The sequence below is a fragment of the Drosophila takahashii genome, chromosome 2R (genome assembly GCF_030179915.1).
Source record: "Drosophila takahashii strain IR98-3 E-12201 chromosome 2R, DtakHiC1v2, whole genome shotgun sequence".
NCBI lineage: Eukaryota > Metazoa > Arthropoda > Insecta > Diptera > Drosophilidae > Drosophila > Drosophila takahashii.
The window spans coordinates 28,154,369-28,173,840 of NC_091679.1; the positions used below are offsets into that span (position 1 = coordinate 28,154,369).

Here is a 19,472-nt window from a genome sequence, read left to right on the forward strand (position 1 = left end):
GATTATCGCCTTTTTTGTATTTCTCGTTACACTAAAATGCCATCAATTCAGTTGTTTTTTGTATTGGGTATTCTCTATTTGTATTTTTCAGAAAAATGATTTTACTCGCTAAGTTCTCTGTCTTCGAATTGTGTGCGTTGTCAATCCACATACGTATATGTTCTGACTTAAAGATATACTCGAAATCGTATCTTGACCTGGTTGCTATAATTGTATATATATCGTAGATATTCGTTTTTACCATTTAAATTTATTTTACTGATTGCTAGACATTGCAAATGAAATAGACTTATGGTGTCTCCCCTTTTATTTACTCTAAGTTCGAAAAATGGCTGCGGTTTGATAACTTAGTCAATCTGCATGGTTATTAGATCTCAATTTCGATTTGGCAGTGAGAAAAACTAAGCTATTCAACTCAAGTCAACTCAAGAAGCTTTGTGTTGTTTTCTTCTCGCTTACGTTATGATAATGCAAATAATTTAAGTCCAATATTGCGTATTTTTGCGACAAACCAGGTACCTCTAACAAGGCTTGGGGCGTTTATGCTCTAACTTCAAAACGAAGTCGCTATGTGCTGAGGTGCGTGGGAAACGAATTTCTATTACGGAAATAATAATCTTTGTTAAAGGTATACGTTTTTTGTCTTCTTTTCCTGCTCATACTCTGCTGCTAAGGTCTCGCTTGTAGTTAGATTTATTTTTATAATGCTTAAAACCTTTCGATCACCCTACATCTTTCGCCCGTCTGCTTCATCATCGTTTGTTTTGCTTGAGGTAGTTTTTCAATTCAGGATCAATATCTACAAGTTAAACACAAAATGCTTGTAATTGTGTGTGAGTGTCAATCAATTTCTCTTAGGGTTACAGGCTGTGTACACGGTCGTGGTCGTGGGTTCTACATAGTTAGGTCTAGATATTGGGGCAAAACAAGTTACGAGTTTACACATAACAAAAAACAGTGCATAAAAATTAAACATAGTCTCGAATTTCAAAAATCTACATAACGATTTTTTTTCACGTTTCAGCTTTAGCTTTGTGGATTAGTTTTGGTTACCTCCTTTATATGAATGGATCTGTCAACAAATTGTTACTTTATACCATCTTGTATTTTCGTAATTCATCAGGTTGCATTATTTGTATTTTTGTTATTCGCATTCTTTGTTTGCATTCTTATAGAGCGAGAGATATAAATATATATTTATTATTTTATGCATATGTACAGGTCTTAGGCGTGCTACAATGTAATATTTTAAAGATTTAGCGAGGGTCTATCGAGAGTATTTATTATGCTTGACTTAGACTAAATTTAATACTCGACTTGGGTCTGGAATTGTAAATCGAATAACTATGATAATGTGGAAAGTCATCCGCTCCCTACCACATTCGGATCTCAAAAGTGTTTTTAGCAAATAAATGTTATTTAAACATTTTTGTAAGCTATTTAATAGCTTTTTTCTGTTTTATCCACTGAAAAAGAAATAAATCATAAAACAAATGTCAAAAAGGTACAAAACTGCTTTTTGCTTACTATTTTCTCCATTTTTAACCTGTTCCTTTCGTTCTTAGCCAATTTCACAGCCATTTGCATCGCATGCAAATTTTGTTCAAATTCTGAATTTCCAGCTCATAAGTCTTTCACTCACATCCCACTAGTTTTAATCTTTTCCTTAGCAAACAAAAATGAAACACATTGAATATGACGAAAAAATATTTGGCAAAATAAAAACACCAGGGTTTGGTTTATGGTTTTTTGCATATTTTTTTCTTGTCTTATTTTTGTTGTGTTTCAACATATTTTTTTCATATATTGTATATATTTTGCTTGCCGTTACTTCTTCCACTTGCGGCAATTAGGTAAAAAGGTAAAAATATTCCGTATTACGATGGAGTTTGCTTCTTTACAATATGTGTAGAACTATAAAACAAGGTATGCATAAATGTAACTAATGTATATTTTTATAATAATAATTGAACGTACTCGAGTGTGCATACTAGAAGAGTCGAACTTAAACCGATTGTAAAAACGAAACTTAAATTGAGTTTGATGAGCAGGGACCATCGCTGGTTTGAATCTTCCCTTGGAGGTTCCCTCTGTCCGATTACACATTTTATGAATAAATAATTCACTGCTTTCTGTTTGTCAAAGTGCAGGCTACATTTAATTAGATTTCTCTTCTTGAAAGCATTGCGCTCGTTTGATAAGAGTTACTCCATATATAACCATGATATCATGCTACTTTTAGTTCATCTTTACACAAATTCATCTTTATAAATTAAGTTTACTTAAAGTTTTACATGTGTGGCTGTGTGTGTAGGCGTGTGTATGCGTGTGAGTGTAAAATTATATTTAAATTAAGATTAGTAGTAAAAGTAAAAAATTGCACAATTCAAGTAGAAAGCTACGTAAGATGTTATTTAATCTTTACACAATAAAAGAATTTAACTTGTAACTTTACGTTTTATTTAGTTATTATTTTACAGTGTTTTTTTTATCTTCCAACACAAATTTCTATTAAAATTAGAATAAATTTGATTTAAGTTAAAATAAGGCCAACAATTTTAAACAATTTATTTAAAATGTACATCTCAAAGCAAAATAAACTAATACAATCTAAAAAAAGTTTTTTGAAAATCAATTGCATTAAATTTTGTTTAACATAAAAATTGCCAAAGTAAAAAATTTGCACGTTCTTTAAAAATAAATTTTGATTTCGCCAAATTTGTTGAATTTTGTTTCTTTCATACAAATTTTGAATTACCAATGTAAATTTTATAAATATATATTGAAGTCTTTTGGTGTATGTGTGTATTTATATGTGTGGCTGTTATCAAAGTGATTGAAAACTATTTTCCACCAAAAAGTGTTTATTGAATTTGAAATCAATATTTATTTTAGACTTAATACCTTTTGATGCCTTTTGGTTTTTGAGTAAGACTCCAATCACTTCAATTTCATTATCTCTTGTTAAAGTTCAATATAAAAGTTTTTTTTTGAAAAAAATGTCTTAAAACGATGCCAATATTAAAGGTTCTTGGTTTTTGCTTGCAAATGTTTTTGGGTGGAACTCATTAGAATCTTCGAATTTAAATTCTAATATTTTAAAAAATATTGGGAGGGCATAATCAATTTTTGTTTCTTTGTTTAGTTTTGCTTTTTGTAATATTTTTTACAGTTTGCCTTTCGTTATGATTAAAAAATATTTATAAAATCAGTCCAAGTTTTGCATGTTTTTTTTTTAGAGTTTTTTGTTTTGAATTAATTTAAATGTATTTAGTTATGGTGGATGTTAATGTTATTATCATAACTATTATTTTCCTTTAACAGATTTACTCGATTCTCTAACGTAAGGATTTAGAGTAATAGTTAGGTATTATACAGTTGCTTTCATTAAGTTTACAGTTAGTAATTATTATTTTATATATTTTTAAAATATAAACAATCTTTATTCTCTTCTCTCTGGTCTCGCCCTACTCTCTGTTCTTTTTTCTGATCTGTTATCTGTTTCGCATGCAGTTCGGAGGATCAAATTGAATAACAAAATTCGAGAATTGATCGTGAGGCGTGAGTCCGCCCACCAAAGATTTGATTCTAAACTTCATGATTTTACATTTGTCCGTCTCTCTCTCTCTGTGTTTCTCAACGCGTTTGTCCAATTGTGGTTGAAGCTTGTTTCAAATAAGCTTTTGTAATTGTTAATAGGCTGTGTTATCTGTTAAATCGTATGAATAATAGATAAACTCTAATATTTGCAGGCTTAAGACTAAATAACTGCATTTTACGCTTGTCCATTAATTATTCACTTCTATTTTCGAAACTAAACTCCTCAGCTGCCCTCCTCAATCCAGCAGGATTCCGATGGTCTGTTGGTGGCGCTGCGACTGCGTCTGCTATGCCGTCGTCGAGTGCTCCGACTTGACCGCCACTCCGCCGATGAGTTGCTCCTGGTGCGAATGCAGGGCCACGCCCATCAGGGCCATCGCCGTCTGGGCGTTCGCATACATGCTGACATTGCCGCCCACTCCGACTCCTACACCCACGCCCACTCGAACTCCATTGCCCATCGCCACGGCCGGAGTGGTGGAGCTGGCGGGCACAGCAGTCACCGAGGAGGTTGTCGCCGCCGCCGAGATGGATCCTATGGACCCACTGCCGCCAATAAAGTCGCTGCTCGTACTGACCGCCGAAACGGAACCAGGCGAGGGTCCTCCGGTGATGGGAACGGTGACGGGAACGGTAAGAAGCTGGGGTTGCGCCTGGAGAGGCTGCGCCTGAAGCTGCGGTTGCAATTGAGCCTGCAACTGCGGCTGCAACTGTGGCTGCAACTGCGGTTGCAATTGAGGCTGCGCCTGCTGCGTCTGCGACTGATGCTGTGCATCGTTTTGGGTCTGGTTCGTAGGCTGAGGTTGATGCTGAACCGCCGCCGCTGCCGCTGCCGCCGAAGTGGAGGCCGACTCGGTGTCGAGTCCGGCAGTTATGGCCCCACCAACCGAGGCGCGCATACGCTCCGCCCGCTCGAGTCGCTCGTTCTCCTCCTGGGTTACCTGGAGATGCGATTGCACCGAGGGCGGGATGGCGTGCACGTCCCAGATCTCCTCGAGGAACTTGGGCAGCTTGCGGTTCTTGAGCTTAAGCGAAAAGCACATCTCGGCGTTCTGGTTGCCCAGCGTGCGCAGCTCGGTGAGGATCGAGAGCAGCTTGGCGTAGAAGACAAGGCTCATGGAGTCGCCGCAGTGGCGATTGAGTATATAAATGCGTAGCGTGTCGATGTAGTAGCTCTGGATCGCTTCGACTAGTTGGGCCTTCTCAAGGCCCGGCCGGTCCGAGAAGATCACAATGGCAGTGAGTAGCGCGTATTCGACGTTGTCCACCTTCATCGAAAACATTTGGCGGCAGAAATGCAGCAGGTCTTCAATATTGTCAGCCATTCCGGCCATTTTGTACGAGTCCCGCGTATAGGATCGGTTATTCGCGAAGAATATGGAGTCCGAGCTGTGATCGTAGCGGCGAGCCATGCGCAGCATCATTACCTCCGACGAGCAGGCCTATTAGTTAGGGAGTTAGTTAGTCATCATATTTGGTTTGTATACTCTTAGATTTCTACTCACCTTTAGTAACGTGATCTGATCCTCCTGGGGTATCTTTGTAAACGCTGGTAGACCCTTGGCAAACTCAACAATCAGCTGGACTGTGAGTATGGTTATCTCTGTGATGTGCCGAAAGCTGACGTCCGTCTGGCTTTCGTTCTCATCGGGTTGACTCTGCGGGTAAAGGTAACCGAATATTAGACTTTATGTGTGTTTTGGGGTATTTACTTTAGAGATAGACCCACCATTATACGCCTGAGATCCTCTTCGGATGGCTGCTCATAGCCATCCTGGTACCAAATTAATTTGTATATAACGGCCAACTGATTGTACGTTAATGAAGGTATATTGCGCGCTTGACACTTGGCCAAAATTTCATCAGGTAGTAGCTGTAAGGGAAAATCAATGTGGTCACGATGGCTTTAATTTCCAAATGATATAATTTCCCTACCGGAATAGTGGCATGCTGTGGCGCCTCGCATGTCATCAGGTCAAGGATCTCCTTCTTAACAAAGTCGTGGGCATTGCCAGAGCCCACGCTTCCCCCGTTGCCGCCGTGCTGCGAGCTGGGCGACGTGGTCATCTTGTCCTTCTCCTTCTGGGCCTTCTTCTCGCGCCGCTTCATGGCGCACTGGTTCTCGGGGACGACGCACTCCGGCCTCATGCCCACGGCCAGGCACTTTTTCAGCCGGCACTCCTGGCACTTGCGCCGCATGTACATGTCCATTTCGCAGGCCCGCCCGAATTTGCAGCAGTAGACGGCGCTCTTCGTCACGCTGCGCCGGAAGAAGCCCTTGCAGCCCTCGCAGGTGAGGGCGTTGTAGTGGTAGCCCGATGCCCGGTCGCCGCAGACCAGGCACAGCTCCTCCTGCACCCGCGGCGCCGGTCCCTTCTTGCTCTTCTTCGCATCGCAGCTCTCGTTCGCCGAGTATCCGTTCAGGCTGCTCGATGGCGAGAGATCATCGCGACCTGTTGATAAAAAGAAGGTGGGGGAGGCATCTAGTTAGTATGGTATATATTCAGCGGCGATCCATAAAACATTAGACCCAAATAAATAAATTTTCTCTGCCAGAGTTCTTTGTTCTTCGCCATTTGCATGTTTTGCAAGCTCTGGATTCAACTGATTCGCTTCCAAACGGAGTTTAGCGACGCCCCCAACTCCGCCATTGTCCCCCGAGAAATTTAAAATTCAATTAACGTTGCCGCTCAAAGTCAACGGATTGAGGCACGAAATTATTCTCATCAACCAAAATTAAGCAAGGGAGGTTTGGATTGCTGGAGGGGAATGCACGTCACTGAAAAGGGAGATTCTAGGGAACTGGAGTGACTATTGTGTTATCCCATTATAATTAAGCTCTACTTAAGGTATACTTGAGAGTTTACACCACTGTAACAGGGTGTAACAGACAAATTGACAAATTACAAAATATTAAGAATAGATAAAGAATTAAAATACCAAATTTATGAAGCTCAAAAAATATCTAAGGAACATCTTTATCAAGTACAAATTAAATCCTAAGCTCTTAATATATTTTAAAAAAATGTATAGGTATATGGCAACTGGTTTTCTGCATAAAATATCTAAATTTTAAAATCTTTAAATTAATTTATCCGAAATTATGCTTTAATAACTGTTAAAGATTCGGTTAGCTTAGATCTGTACTTGTGTTCTTGTACCGTTTAAATAATTTATCTATCAGTAAGCTTTGCTGGATCCTTGTTTTCCTGTTGAGTGCTATTAAAAGTTGATATCCACCACCAACCATCAATGGTTGGCTCCCAGTACTTTCTTCCTATACCAACCATAAACCATCAAGACCCACTATCGATTACGTTCCAAAGAGGGTTTGTATGTGTGGGATCAAGAACTATGAATGGCGCTGGAGAGATACATTATGCGAATAGTCACGCTCGCAACACTCCCACAAAGAGATAAAAGAATATCAAGTGCAAGTTTTCCCCACAAAGGCACTAACTATGTGCCAAGGAGGGGCAGTTAGATGGGGGCTAGATACGCTAGATACGCGGGGCAGTGGGCGTTGGCGGCGCTCAAGTACGTGCTGCTGTTGCAACTGCAACAGAAACGACCGCAGGAGGAATGACAGTGACAGCAGGAGCAGCAGCAGCAGCAGCAATGGCAATAGAAGGCTGGCCCAAGACACGTCTCAGACACTTGACTAAAGTACAAGAGGCAGGAGGAATCGAAGCCAAAGCGGCTAAGACGTCACTTGGCCACAAGTGCACCCTGCTCCTTCTCCACCTCTCTTTGGTGGCTTCAACTGCAGGCGAGTGCAACGCAGTGCATTGTCGGCCTAACACAGTTTTTAGCAACCGTTTTTTCCCCCTCACCCCATCTTTTCTACCCACCAGGCACATTGCCATAAATATTACCCATACGCCCCGTTGTCTTGGCTCCTGCCTCATGCCCCACGGCCACCACTTTCCCTCCCCTTTCTGCAGTCGCTGCGTTTCAATTTCACTGCCAGCCAGCCAGGGAAGGAGCCCGGGAAAGCGCAGAAAATGAAATAAACGACGGCGTCATGCAAACTTTGTCTGCTCCAGCGGCTCATGGAAAATGGTAAATGGAAAATGGGGAGACGCCAACTTGACTGCATTTTCACTGCACTCGCGCAGAAATGTGGAAAATTGTTGCTGCTTTGGCAGGGAAATCGCGTGGCTAAAAGTAAAAACCTGCTGCTGGTTTAACCGGCTCTCGTCCAAGTTCGTCGTGGAAGAAGAGGGTTGATTGCATCCCACGGGATCGCCGCTGCTGATCCGATGGAGCAGAGCTAAGTAGGCGCCAGGTGACGGTGAAAAGCTCTTTGACCCCCTCCCCGGAGAACTGAGCGTGTATAACATCAACTTTCTGACTGCCGGTAATTATTACCCAGCGCAAAAATGCAACTTGCCTACAAACACCAAACACCGAACAAACACACACACACAGATCCACAAAGGAGCCACATTTCATTTTTCATCCATGAAAAGACATTTTCCATCGCACGCAATGCCAGCGGAAGAGCGAAACAAAGGCAGAACGGCAATGGATGAAAAAAGTGGACGCCAGAGCGGCAGCAGTGCAGCACAAAAGACACCCCCGGGTCCACGTCCACCCAACTGGCTTCCACCCATCCGCCCCGCCCCGCCCCTCTGGAGATGCCCACGTTTGGAGTTCATTGTGTTATTGTGCTTAGTCGCTCGGTCTCCGTTCGCCATTCCGCACTACATACCCACATAATCCATGTAAGCGCCTCCGACTCCAACTCCGACTGCGACTCCCCCGAAGAAGGGATCGCTGGAGGACGAGGCCAGAAAGCTATAGCCATATACAAATACGTGCATATAGTGTACATGGCCACGAAAACAAACTGCAGCCAACTTCCACTTCAGTGCTGACGGGTTGGACTTTTACGCTATAAGACAAAATATCGACCTGCTTCTTGGCATTCAAGAAACAAAAAAAACAATTCCCCATTAAAAATGTTTGATTTTAGAGACCCTAAGCTTTAAAATAACTTTGGATTTATCAAGAAATTACAATATCTCTAAAATAAAATTAATTGTCGATCAAATTATTAATAGAGGAAACTCTACATAAAAAAACTTTTTTTTTATTGTAGGTTATTTTTAAAAAGTGAATCCTAGTGCCAATTTAAACTTACAATTTATTGCTTCCATTAAAAAAATGTGTATTACCAATACAAAAATGTACAAATGTTCTAGTTTATCTTGACTATTATAATCATAAAAACCAATTTTTCTACAATTAGGTCCGTTTTCTCGTCATCATGATGAATATAAAAACTGAATTTCCATACATTTTCAAGATTTAACAGGGATAGTTAGTAGCGCATCTCTTTCACAAAATATTTTTTTAAAATATTTTAAAGAAATGCAACCAAGGTTTCATTTACACCGTTACGTGCTTAAGTCTCAGCTTGTCTATCTCTTTTTTTTAGCAGGTGGCACAACACTGGGCGCCCAGCAGCCTGCACTCTCTCTCACTCGCTCTCCTGCTGACTCTCTCTCACTCGCTCTCTGTTTGCGCCTCTTTGTCTGCTCGTGCTGCACGCCCTTGCTGAAAAAAACTGCAAAATGTTGATGTAGGCCTCGAAAATATGCAGTTTGCCTTTGGCATTGCCACTGTCACTGCGAGCAGCGCAGTCGACGTCACGAACAAACCCCCCACACCACCCCTTCGCGTGAGTGTGTGTGTGAGTGCACGAGAGCGGATTGCATGTCCCACAAGCTTTCGTAGTGGTATAGGTAAGTTCTCCCTTCTGCATTTTGCATCTCATTTTGTCCGTTCGTTTTGGCTTTTCATCGCTTTTTTTCGCACACACACTTTTTTGTTCTAGGCAAAGAAATGAAACTTTTTGTTACTGCTCCTGTTCTTGCCGTTCCTCTTGTTTTTGTTGCTCGGCTCTATGGCGAAAATGTCTCTTTGTATTTAGTGTGCATTGGTTGTGAGTGTGTGTGCTGTGAATGCAATATTTTTAAGCGGCTTGTTTTCTGTGAATGCATAAAAAGAGGCGAAGAAGAGTGCAAATAGCGCCTTCTGTGCAGAGAATGGAGAATAGAGAAGCAAAGTAAATAAGTTCCAAGGCGCTCCCCCAAAAACCCCCACCCCACCTACCTCCTCGGATATTAGCAGTCTAGTAGAGCCAAAAGTCATAAAAAAAGCGTCAGACGAGCCAAAGTTTGCTTGTACGATTTGCAGCCTCGAAATAAAAGCCAAGCAACTTCAATAGAAATATCGATAATATCGATTGCATCAATATCGAAGGATGTTGGTAATCGAAGCAACAAGGAGAGGAATAACCTTATATCCATGGAACAAATTTTTATTCAGTTTATGATTTGTATGAAATCCAGAGAGCAATTAAACAAATAAATAAAATATAGATCCCAAAAGTTAAAAATTTGGATTTTAGAAAATTTGTATCCTAAAAAGGTTAACTAGAATCTTCAATTTGTAGGATACATTTCTTAGAGTAGATTAACTAATTTAATTTCTTTTAAGTTTTTTTAACTTCCATTGGTTAGTCAGTGGATGTATATTACTTTCGTGTGATTTATCTAGGTTTTGTCGTTACAAAATTCCCCTTCATTGTGCAGCGAGGAAGCAAAGGATTATTATTCGGGAATGTAGGACTTTTATGGCATTGTCCTGGCGCCACATTCATCATGAATCATGTATCTCCTCACAAATCATCCGAAATGGTCATTTGTGTAATTTCGATGCGCCTGAGCTTCTGATGCTTAGGAGGTACAAAAATATAGAAAACTTGAGCTAATTTTCCATCTTCATATCCTTTAACCTTTTATCCTTTCGAATTAACACTTTGAAAATCGCCCCAATATCAAACATCCCTAATCCCAGAAACGGTTACACATTATTGACACATTTTCTGTGTATATCGCTCGACTGTTTATTAACCATGGGAGTACAAATTTGACTGCAAAGACATTGCTGGGGATTATATAAGAGAAAGCCGACGACCCTAAATCAAAACAAGTTGAGCAGGCCCAACTAACCACCGAAACTGCAGAGTTTGCCCACAAAGGGGATGATTGTTGCAGGTGGTTGGGGACCCGGGGGTGCTCCACCTTGGCTTTGGCCGTAGCTAGGATGATTTGTGATGGCCAGCCGGTCGAGTAGCTAAGGCCAAAATCAACCTAGTCCGCCCAGGAAACCCCTCTGAAGGGTTTGGGTTTGGGGGTTTCTTCTAGCAGGGTGAACGTAGAACCGGAGTTGAAAAACTGTACCACAGAAAGCGCATGTCCAATGCACTGTCTGCAGTTCTCTTTCTCTCTCGCTCTCTGTTTTCAATTCTCCGTCTCTTTCGTTTGTTTGGGGTTGCACACGTTTTTCTGTTCCAGGGGGTTCGGTTCGGTTCTCTAGTGCAAGGCTGCAATTTATTTTGCACGAGTTTGTCAGTTGTTAGGCACGTTTCGCCACCCCCAACCGCCCAACCCCCCCGAGCCACTCCAGCCGCCCAGCGAGGAGGGCTTGGATTATATGGTTGAAAAATTGATTTTTTCAGTTCGTTGGCATGTTGCCGCCTAGCCATGTACTTTTTTGTGTTTTGACCAGGGGCAGGGACACGGACACGGATCCGGAAGAAAGTAGGGGTGTTGGGGGGTCTGCACTGTGTGCAATAGGTGGCTGAAAAATGATTTTTAACCTACTTTGAGCCCAGGTCGACATTTAGACCGAGGGTCGTCGTCGTGACCTTTCGTGTGTTTTGAAACGCATTATATAGCTCTTCCGCTTCTTGTTGCGCAAGAATGTTTGTTGTCGTTGCAGTTTGAAAGAAAGCGCCTCTGATTTCGATTTGGAGAAAGCGTTGAAAAGGTGACGCCATTTTAGGTTCTGTCATTTACGGTTCCAAAATGACCGCCTTAGACAGGTTCTGCTTAAAGGAAATTAAGTACAGTTGACATAACTACCCATTAGAAGCTTTTTATTAGACTGTCGAATATTTTAATATAACTTTACAACACTGGTTTTTGATGTACAAACATACAAACTTTAAAAAATCACAGTTTTTTTCATTAAATTACCCCGAAATAAAGTATTTCGCTTTCGGTCCTTGGGAGGTCTTTGTAATTAGTATGGGAGCACTGTTTATTATTCTAAAATAAAAATAACTTGCACTACGCTCTACTACCGATATTCTACACTGTGAGCTCCATCTCCTTCGCCTTGTTTTATCCTGAAAAGCTTTCCCGCTCTGCCGTTTCCCTGTTTATATACATACATCAAAGCCCCAACGCTATATGCCATTTCTGCCCCACTGGAACCCGCCCCTTTTTTTGCGCATTCCTGCCTTAATGATATGTGTTTGCATTTGTATGCAGCACATGCACACAAACAGAGAGGCTCGTGTAATTCTGCATGGGTGTGCGAGACACTGGATTTGTTTACAATTTGCATTTTATAGCCAACATATGTTCGACATACCCCGTGTGCAATGTTTTATTTTGCGCGACTTTTCCTCACTTTTCCACCGCTTACCAACACTGGCCAGTTGCAGCCCCAAAACAGATATTAAAAGTACACGGGATCGAGTGGTAGGGGAGTTGGGTTCGGGTTGGTTGAGTTGGGGGCCATGGAGAAGTGGGGATGTTACACTTATGGCCAAAAGAAAAGCAGCAGCGAACAATGGAGCTCAAAACAAATGGCAATGGAGTGAAGCCATTAGAAACACAAAGCAAAAAGCGAGCTAGAGAAAAATGTGAAAAAAAGCCTGCAGAGAATAAGAGCTAAAATAGATGGACAAAGAATTCAAGAAGTTTTCAGGGTGGCCAACAAAAGCGTCACAATCAGTGGCGTCGAGTTGATTGTTTTTGAAGGGGGGTGTGGAGACAACCCGAAAAGTAGTAGCTCTATATGGAAAGACAGTGAATAGTTATGGTTAGAAAATATTAATTAAGACTTAATCTGAAGAGTCATAATGGAAAACTGTGTTTCTAAACCTGCCATTTCATACCTTTTCGCTATAGGAATAATATTTATTTTACGATCCGATCTTAACAGTTAACATAACCGATCCTATCGATCTTATATTGTAGATCATTTTTCTAAAGATGCTGATTTCCTGATTATCTGACAATTTTCCTTATTTTCCAGTGTACAGCCCCCTAGGGTGAGTCCAAATGTGTTTTCCGTATAGAGCTATCTACATCTCCATTTCCACGTTATCACTATAGCCCCCTCCCCCACCCAAACCAGACTCCACCCATTGCAGCGTGATTAATGCGAGCAGTGAAGCGTTCTCCTCAGCTACTATGCAAAATCAGGCACACAACTTTTGTTCAAGTGCAGTAGTTGGTGGGGTTGCGGCCCCCTCTATTGGAGTTTCAGCGAACGGAAGTTTTTAATTAAATGTACAAAAAAATAAAAACGAAATGAAATAAAACGCCAGAACCTTAAGCATGGCTCTACTATGAGTAGAGCTTAATTGCGACCTTGTTGCGGTAGGTAAAAGTCGAGTCCGACTTTGCCCCTCTCTGGGGTTTTCCCGCTGCACTGCCATTCGTCTGGCGTTTTCATTTTATGGTTATTGTTATTACATTATCAACATGTTGTTATGCAGCATCCAAGCATCCAAGCAGCCCAGCTGCCCAGCATCTCTTCACCCACTCGCCCCACAGCGATTTATGTGGCTTTGTCGTCGTCTTGACTGCAGACTTATTAAATATCAGCCACATTGTTGCTGGTCAGTGATTTTTATTGAGCGACACGGACAGCGACACACGTTGTTCTGGCTCTTAAGCGATGTACAATACACAATACACCATGAGCATGTACAAGTTCTTGTTGCCGTATGTGCCTTTTATTATTATTTTAGATGTCTGACAAGCGTGGGCCAGTCTTCGTCCTTGAAGTCATTTACGTCTGCCGCAGACGGTGCCAGATTGGGTGGCGGCATGTATTGACAGGGCGTCAGAAAATGCATTGAATGCGAACTGCATTTATGGACCGCTGAGTGACACGGGGAATACGAGCGAGAAATGGAAAGGCTCGATTTCAGGGGTACTAAAAAAATAATAACAATTGGCATTCCAATAACTATAAAAGGTAAAAAAATCCTAAAAATCATGTGCAATATTTCATGGGTATCGAAAAAGGATTTCCAAGTATAGCAAGAAAAAATATCGACATTTTGCTATTTCTATTAAATGTTAAATTTGTGTTTTCCCTTCAAAAAAGCAATAATATTGAATTTATATTGTCAAAAATATCGAAAATATCGATAATTTCCAACATAAATTTTCAAGATTTAAAACTATATTTTAAACATATATATTTGATTACCCCAAAAATTAAGCAATTGCTTAAAAAGCGTTGGCTATTTGATGCTTCACTTGGCAGGCAAAACAATTTCACGATTAACGTTGCCGGCGGCCGCCCACTGTGCGTATGCGCGATTTCTCTGTGGCTCTTGACATTGTGGGAAATTCTTTTGTCGAGTGCAGCAAAAAGCATATTTCGTTTGAGCGTGGTTTTTTGTGTACGGCATATTACATTACAACGTCGCCTTTGGTTGTAAAACGAACCGAAAAACCCTCTCGAGTGGAAGAGGGGTTGTGGCGTTGCAAGAGGTATGATATTCGCTCAATATTACAAAATCCATTTCCAGGAATTTTGCATTCTTAGCCAGCATTTTTCTCCTGTTTAAAAACTTTTGGTTTTTGCAGCGCCAGGGAAAATTAAACATAAATCGAGTGACAAACTATATAATTTGGGGCGATCAACCTGACTCTTAGAGCGAATTACGGACTTAATTAAGGGAGTGTGTTTTATTTTAGTTGTCTATAAAATATATAAAAAATGTTTACCAAACATTTTTTAAATTTAGTGTATTACATATGTTTAGATAATTCTTGCCTTCAAAAACTGAGCCTGTTATGAGGTATTAACCTCCACATAGCCATTTTTTTGTAAATATTAAAGGTAATTTTTCCACAATGTCAATAGACTACACATGCTTATATGCATATGTAGCTTTACTTCCGCTTTGTTACTTTTTATGATAAATTGGTAGCATCATTCTCGCATACATTTTCCATAATCCTAATAGCCCTCATTTGCCACCTTTTTTACTGTGCCATAATCCCAACAGCCCTCATTGCTCGATTGTTGCTTTTGCTGTTTTTGTTTTGTTTTCTTGTTTTGTGGGGTATATCTCACTTTTTTTGTGAGCAGCCAAATTGTCTGGTTTAGACCAGCGATTTCGGTTTTGTGCCAATTGTTGAGCATACATATTCGTTTGCTGGTGTTTATACCCGTTACTCGTAGAGTAAAAGGGTATATTGTATTCGTGCAAAAGTATGTAACAGGTAGAAGGAAGCGTTTCCGACCCCATAAAGTATATATATTCTTGATCAGGATCACTAGCCGAGTCGATCTAGCCATGTCCGTCTGTCCGTCTGTCCGTCTGTCTGTCTGTCTGTCTGTCTGTCTGTCTGTCTGTCTGTCCGTCTGTCCGTATGAACGCTGAGATCTCGGAAACTATAAAAGCTAGAAGATTGACATTTTGCATGCAGATTCTAGGAGTTCCTACGCAGCGCAAGTTTGTTTCAAAAGGGTGCCACGCCCCCTCTAACGCCCACAATCGCATATATACGATTTTAAAAATTTCAATATTTTGGAAAAGTAAAAATGCAGTTTTATTGTGTTTATCAATACCTATCGAAATGTAGAAGAAATTTTTTAAATCGGACCATTCGTTAAAAAGTTACGGCGGATCAAAGTTTTTCTCCATCTCTTTCGCACTCCCTTTAGCTGAGTAACGGGTATCTGATAGTCGGGGCACCCGACTATAGCGTTCTCTCTTGTTTTTATTGAAAACAATTTATTAATTTTATTTTTGGCGTTGCTATGACAAAATGTGTGTCAAGGGGCAACTTGTCAGTCATAGGATTTCTGCCTGCCTGTCAAATGATATTTTATTTTTTTGTGGTGCTCCTCTCGAAAAGAAATTGCGCAAAGGCAGCTGTGAATGCCTATTTTCGAGTGTGGGAGTCGATGGCTAAAGATAAGTTCATATATAGGTTCGCAGATACCAGTACTTAGCGCAAGTACACAGGCACAGATACAAAAAAAAGGCCCACTGTGTGGGCTTTACCTGGTCGCGAAAGGGAAAATTTCATTTGCTATTTTTCAGACCGCCGGCTGTCATGTGTCATTACCTGCAAAGAAACAGAAACAGAGATGTAAATGAGCAAAGGTTTCATACGGCATATGGTAAGGTGGTGGGCAGGTCGACCTAGTACATGCAGCTCCCATTACATTTCCGCGGCAAAGCTGCAAAAACAAGCTGAACTTCACAGCTCGGCTCACTTCCGTTGGGCACTTTAATTACAGGCAAGAGCCGAAGCCTGAGCTCAACCGATTTTCTTGGTCGGTTAAATGAAACCGAACCCCAAGGCAAAGCTCGAGAGCATCGAGAACAGAGCGAGAACTCTGAAATCGCTTTTGGCCCGAGTGTTTCTAGTACTAATTATAAACATGCGATCATCGCAGGCAGAACTGGCATCATCATCATTATTATCATCATCATGGACAGCAGCAAAAAGCGAAATGGACCCCAACCCCAGGAGAAGAAGGAAGAGGGGCCTGGAAGACTTTAGATGGCCCGTTTAAAGCTATCAAGTAAATGCACAGAAAAAATGTAATACTTTTTAAAAACAAGTTATTCATATCATTTTGATATGAATAAAGATTATGTTTATTTTGTTTTACAAAATATGTTAAAAAAAAAACAAATTTTGTATTCTAAAACGGTATATTTATAACTTTTATGAAATGATAAAATATCAAGTTGATATGCTTGAATCATACATTTGACATTAATCATATCGGCCTTATATTGATAAGAAATAAAGTTGAATTTTTTTTTTGTGTGAGGACAGTTTTTCCAATGTTGCTTTTTCCAAAAAGAAGAAGCTGAATCCAGAAAAATTCGTATTTTTAAAAAAGTGCAAAAAAGACTATTATTTATGTTATGACCACTTACAACTCGCAGTCAAGCTCGGCTTGATCTTTATGGCCAATTGTCATTAGGGGCGGTTGCCCACCTGACGGCAATTAAATAAAATCCAATTAAATCCGTGGAATGAAACTAAAGTACGAATAAAACTAAAGATGGAAATGCGAACAGAAATATGTAGCTTGGCGAAACAAAGCAAACAATTGCAAATAATTTACCATAAAATCCATGGAAAATGAAAACGTGGAGAAGGAAAACAACGAACGGCGCAGCAAAAGTGGCCGTGGCACAGGCTTTTTCACATGGACTGGCTAAAATGGAAACCACTTTCAGACAGCGGCTGCAGCCATCGGCAACTAGTTTCAGAGTCTAAGTAGGTTTGGCAAGTGCAACGAGTGCACTGGGCAAGCGGAGCGCGCTGCGATCGCAATCTCTATCTCGGTCTGTACGGCCAGGCATAAATGTATCTTGCAGATACAAAGCCTGCACTGCCGCTTTCTAAACACAACTCCAGACTCACATGATCTGGTGGTTGGTTGTTGGTTGTGGGGGGGAATGGCGAAGGGGGGCTGCCTGAGATCTGGTTGGTCTGGTCTTGGCCGGTCTACGTGCTTTCGTTTCGTTTCAGCTCGTATCGTATCGCTTCAAACGCTCGTTTGTGCCACAACATGGCCTTGAATTTTTAATCAAGTTTCGCGCTAGTCCCGTGTTCGAAGTCTCAGACTTGAAAGAGAGCCCAAAGGCATGAGCTTCGCCTCGTCATGTTGGCTAAGTTCGTCTTAGGCTGACTTTGCGAGTGTTCGTTTTAGGCACTAAAATCGAAACAAGTTCTATTGAACTTGGCTCGGCACAGCTCTTCAAAATAGCAGAATCCGAAACGAAAATAAAAACAATATCGCTTCGGTTATTGTTGGATTTTCTGACTTTATTTTTTGCAAAATGATTAATGAAATATCTTATTTTTTTCCCGCTTTTTTTGGCAAACAATACTGAGGTAGTATATACCTCCTAAAAGTAAGAAATATTATTTCACGAGACGGACCGAAAAAAGAGAAACAAAAACGGCCTGCTGTGCGCGAAGGATGGATAAATAATGCAAAAAAGGAAAAACATAAATTTGAAACGAATTAATTTAAGAACACCGAAACCAACAATACACTTTTTAATTATTATCACTGACAAAAATATGCAATATGAAAAAATGGATCTGTCAAAATATTAAAGTATTTTTTACTTGTACTAATAATAATGGAAAATTAATTAAAATGTAGAGTTTAAAACTTTAAGTTTATCATCAGAACGAGATAACTAAGCTCCGTTTACTACAGATTAACTATCACACGAAATTTCAGAGTTCTAAAATAACCATTTCGATTAAGTTTTAAAAGCTTTTGAATTTTTCCCTCACTGAGTTGTTTTTGTGTTTTTATGCGTTCTGCATAAATATTGCCAGTGAGAGTTAATATCGAAAATGAAAGATAAATTAAAAACCAACAAAAGGCAGCTAAATGTAAAAAAAAACAATTGTTTCGGGGTCTTCTGCTCTTGTAGAATTTTAATTCTCCTGGCAAATTTATTTGCCTAAAAAATAAAAGGAGTTTCGGGTGAAGATTTCGCTGGGCACTTTTTTGGTGATATTCTATTCTCTGTTCAAACCTTTCCCCTTACAGTTGTGCAAATGTGGTTTAATATAAACAGACAAAAATTTGTCACCGCAGTCCAAACAAGCGACAAATTTTCTCGGCTCTTGGTCTTTTCTCTCTTCCCTTTTTTTGTGTGTGCGCATTTTAATGACTTAAACTTTGCATTCGAGGTACAAAGTACATATCTACATATATGGAAAAAGAAAGAGTCCCTCCTTATGCACATGTCTATATACAGTCAGACATTATATATGTACGCGTTTGCATACCCAGATTGGACAGATCGGACAGACGGAGACGCCAAATGAGCCACAGTTTTGATTTATTGGGCCCTGCATATTTTTGCATTTGCTCCTGGTCTTCCCATCGAGACGACTCTTTCCACTTTAAATTCTCTGCGACAACTTCTTCACTTAGGATTGGGTCAAAGTTTTCGCCTTTACCATTTCTACCTAAACGCATAATTTGCATTTCGGGCAAAATTTCTCGGTGGTGAGACGACGACTTCGCCGAATGATTCAATTTCAGCGTTGACTGAAAATGCATTCCGAACTGATATAACCCAACCCATCTCAAAAATGGTTTTCTTGTTAAAAATTGTTTGTGCTGTCGGTGTTTACGTTTTTGGGTGTGTGCGCCACTTTTAAAATGTAAGCAAATGTCGGCTCTGTCGGTTGGGTATTAAAAGTCAAATGAATGCAAAGTCCACATCCTTTCCGATTATTCTCCCCCAACAACATCAGTGGATATCACATTTTACATGTGTTGTCGACTTTTAACTCGCGTTTGCTTGCCTTCTTCCTTCGGTTTTCAATATTTCAAGCTGCGATCTTAGGAAGGGGTTTTTATTCGTCATAAGTTGCATGGAATGTGGCCATTATTTAGCCGAGGGTGACACGCCCGAAATGTGTGGTATTAATTAATCAACTCTCCAGAACTTACGATTAAAAACTGAAGTTCTATACCTAAGATACAGTTTGAAGAAATATGTAATTGCAATAAAGAATTTTCATTAATTTCATTACTATCTTCAAAAAACTCAAACTTTTCAAGAAAAAATGTCACATTCTACTTTTATATTTTACAAATGTGCAAGAATTTTGTAAAAAATTTCACTGTATTAGTAGAGCATTTTTCTTTTGGCAGTCGTATTTAATCACAAAATGTGTTACCTTGTCTGAGACTTTTAATAAATCACACGTTTGTTGAAAAAGATAAAAGTTCTCATTCTTTAACACGGATAA

At 40.3% G+C, this 19,472-nt stretch overlaps 1 protein-coding gene across 5 annotated transcripts in view; it reads right to left on the reverse strand.

The window, feature by feature from the left end:
- Positions 1 to 1,733: 1,733 nt before the first annotated feature.
- EcR (Ecdysone receptor) overlaps positions 1,734 to 19,472 on the reverse strand; it is an 87,222-nt gene continuing 69,483 nt past the window's right edge. For all 5 annotated transcript variants that reach the window (XM_070213690.1, XM_070213689.1, XM_070213691.1 and 2 more), the window contains 4 exons: positions 5,536 to 6,053; positions 5,330 to 5,473; positions 5,106 to 5,258; positions 1,734 to 5,042 (listed from right to left, as the gene is read on the reverse strand). In XM_070213690.1, coding sequence (XP_070069791.1) covers positions 3,888 to 5,042; positions 5,106 to 5,258; positions 5,330 to 5,473; positions 5,536 to 6,053 — 1,970 coding nt within the window. In that variant the 3' untranslated portion in view covers positions 1,734 to 3,887. The remainder of the gene's footprint in view (positions 5,043 to 5,105; positions 5,259 to 5,329; positions 5,474 to 5,535; positions 6,054 to 19,472) is intronic.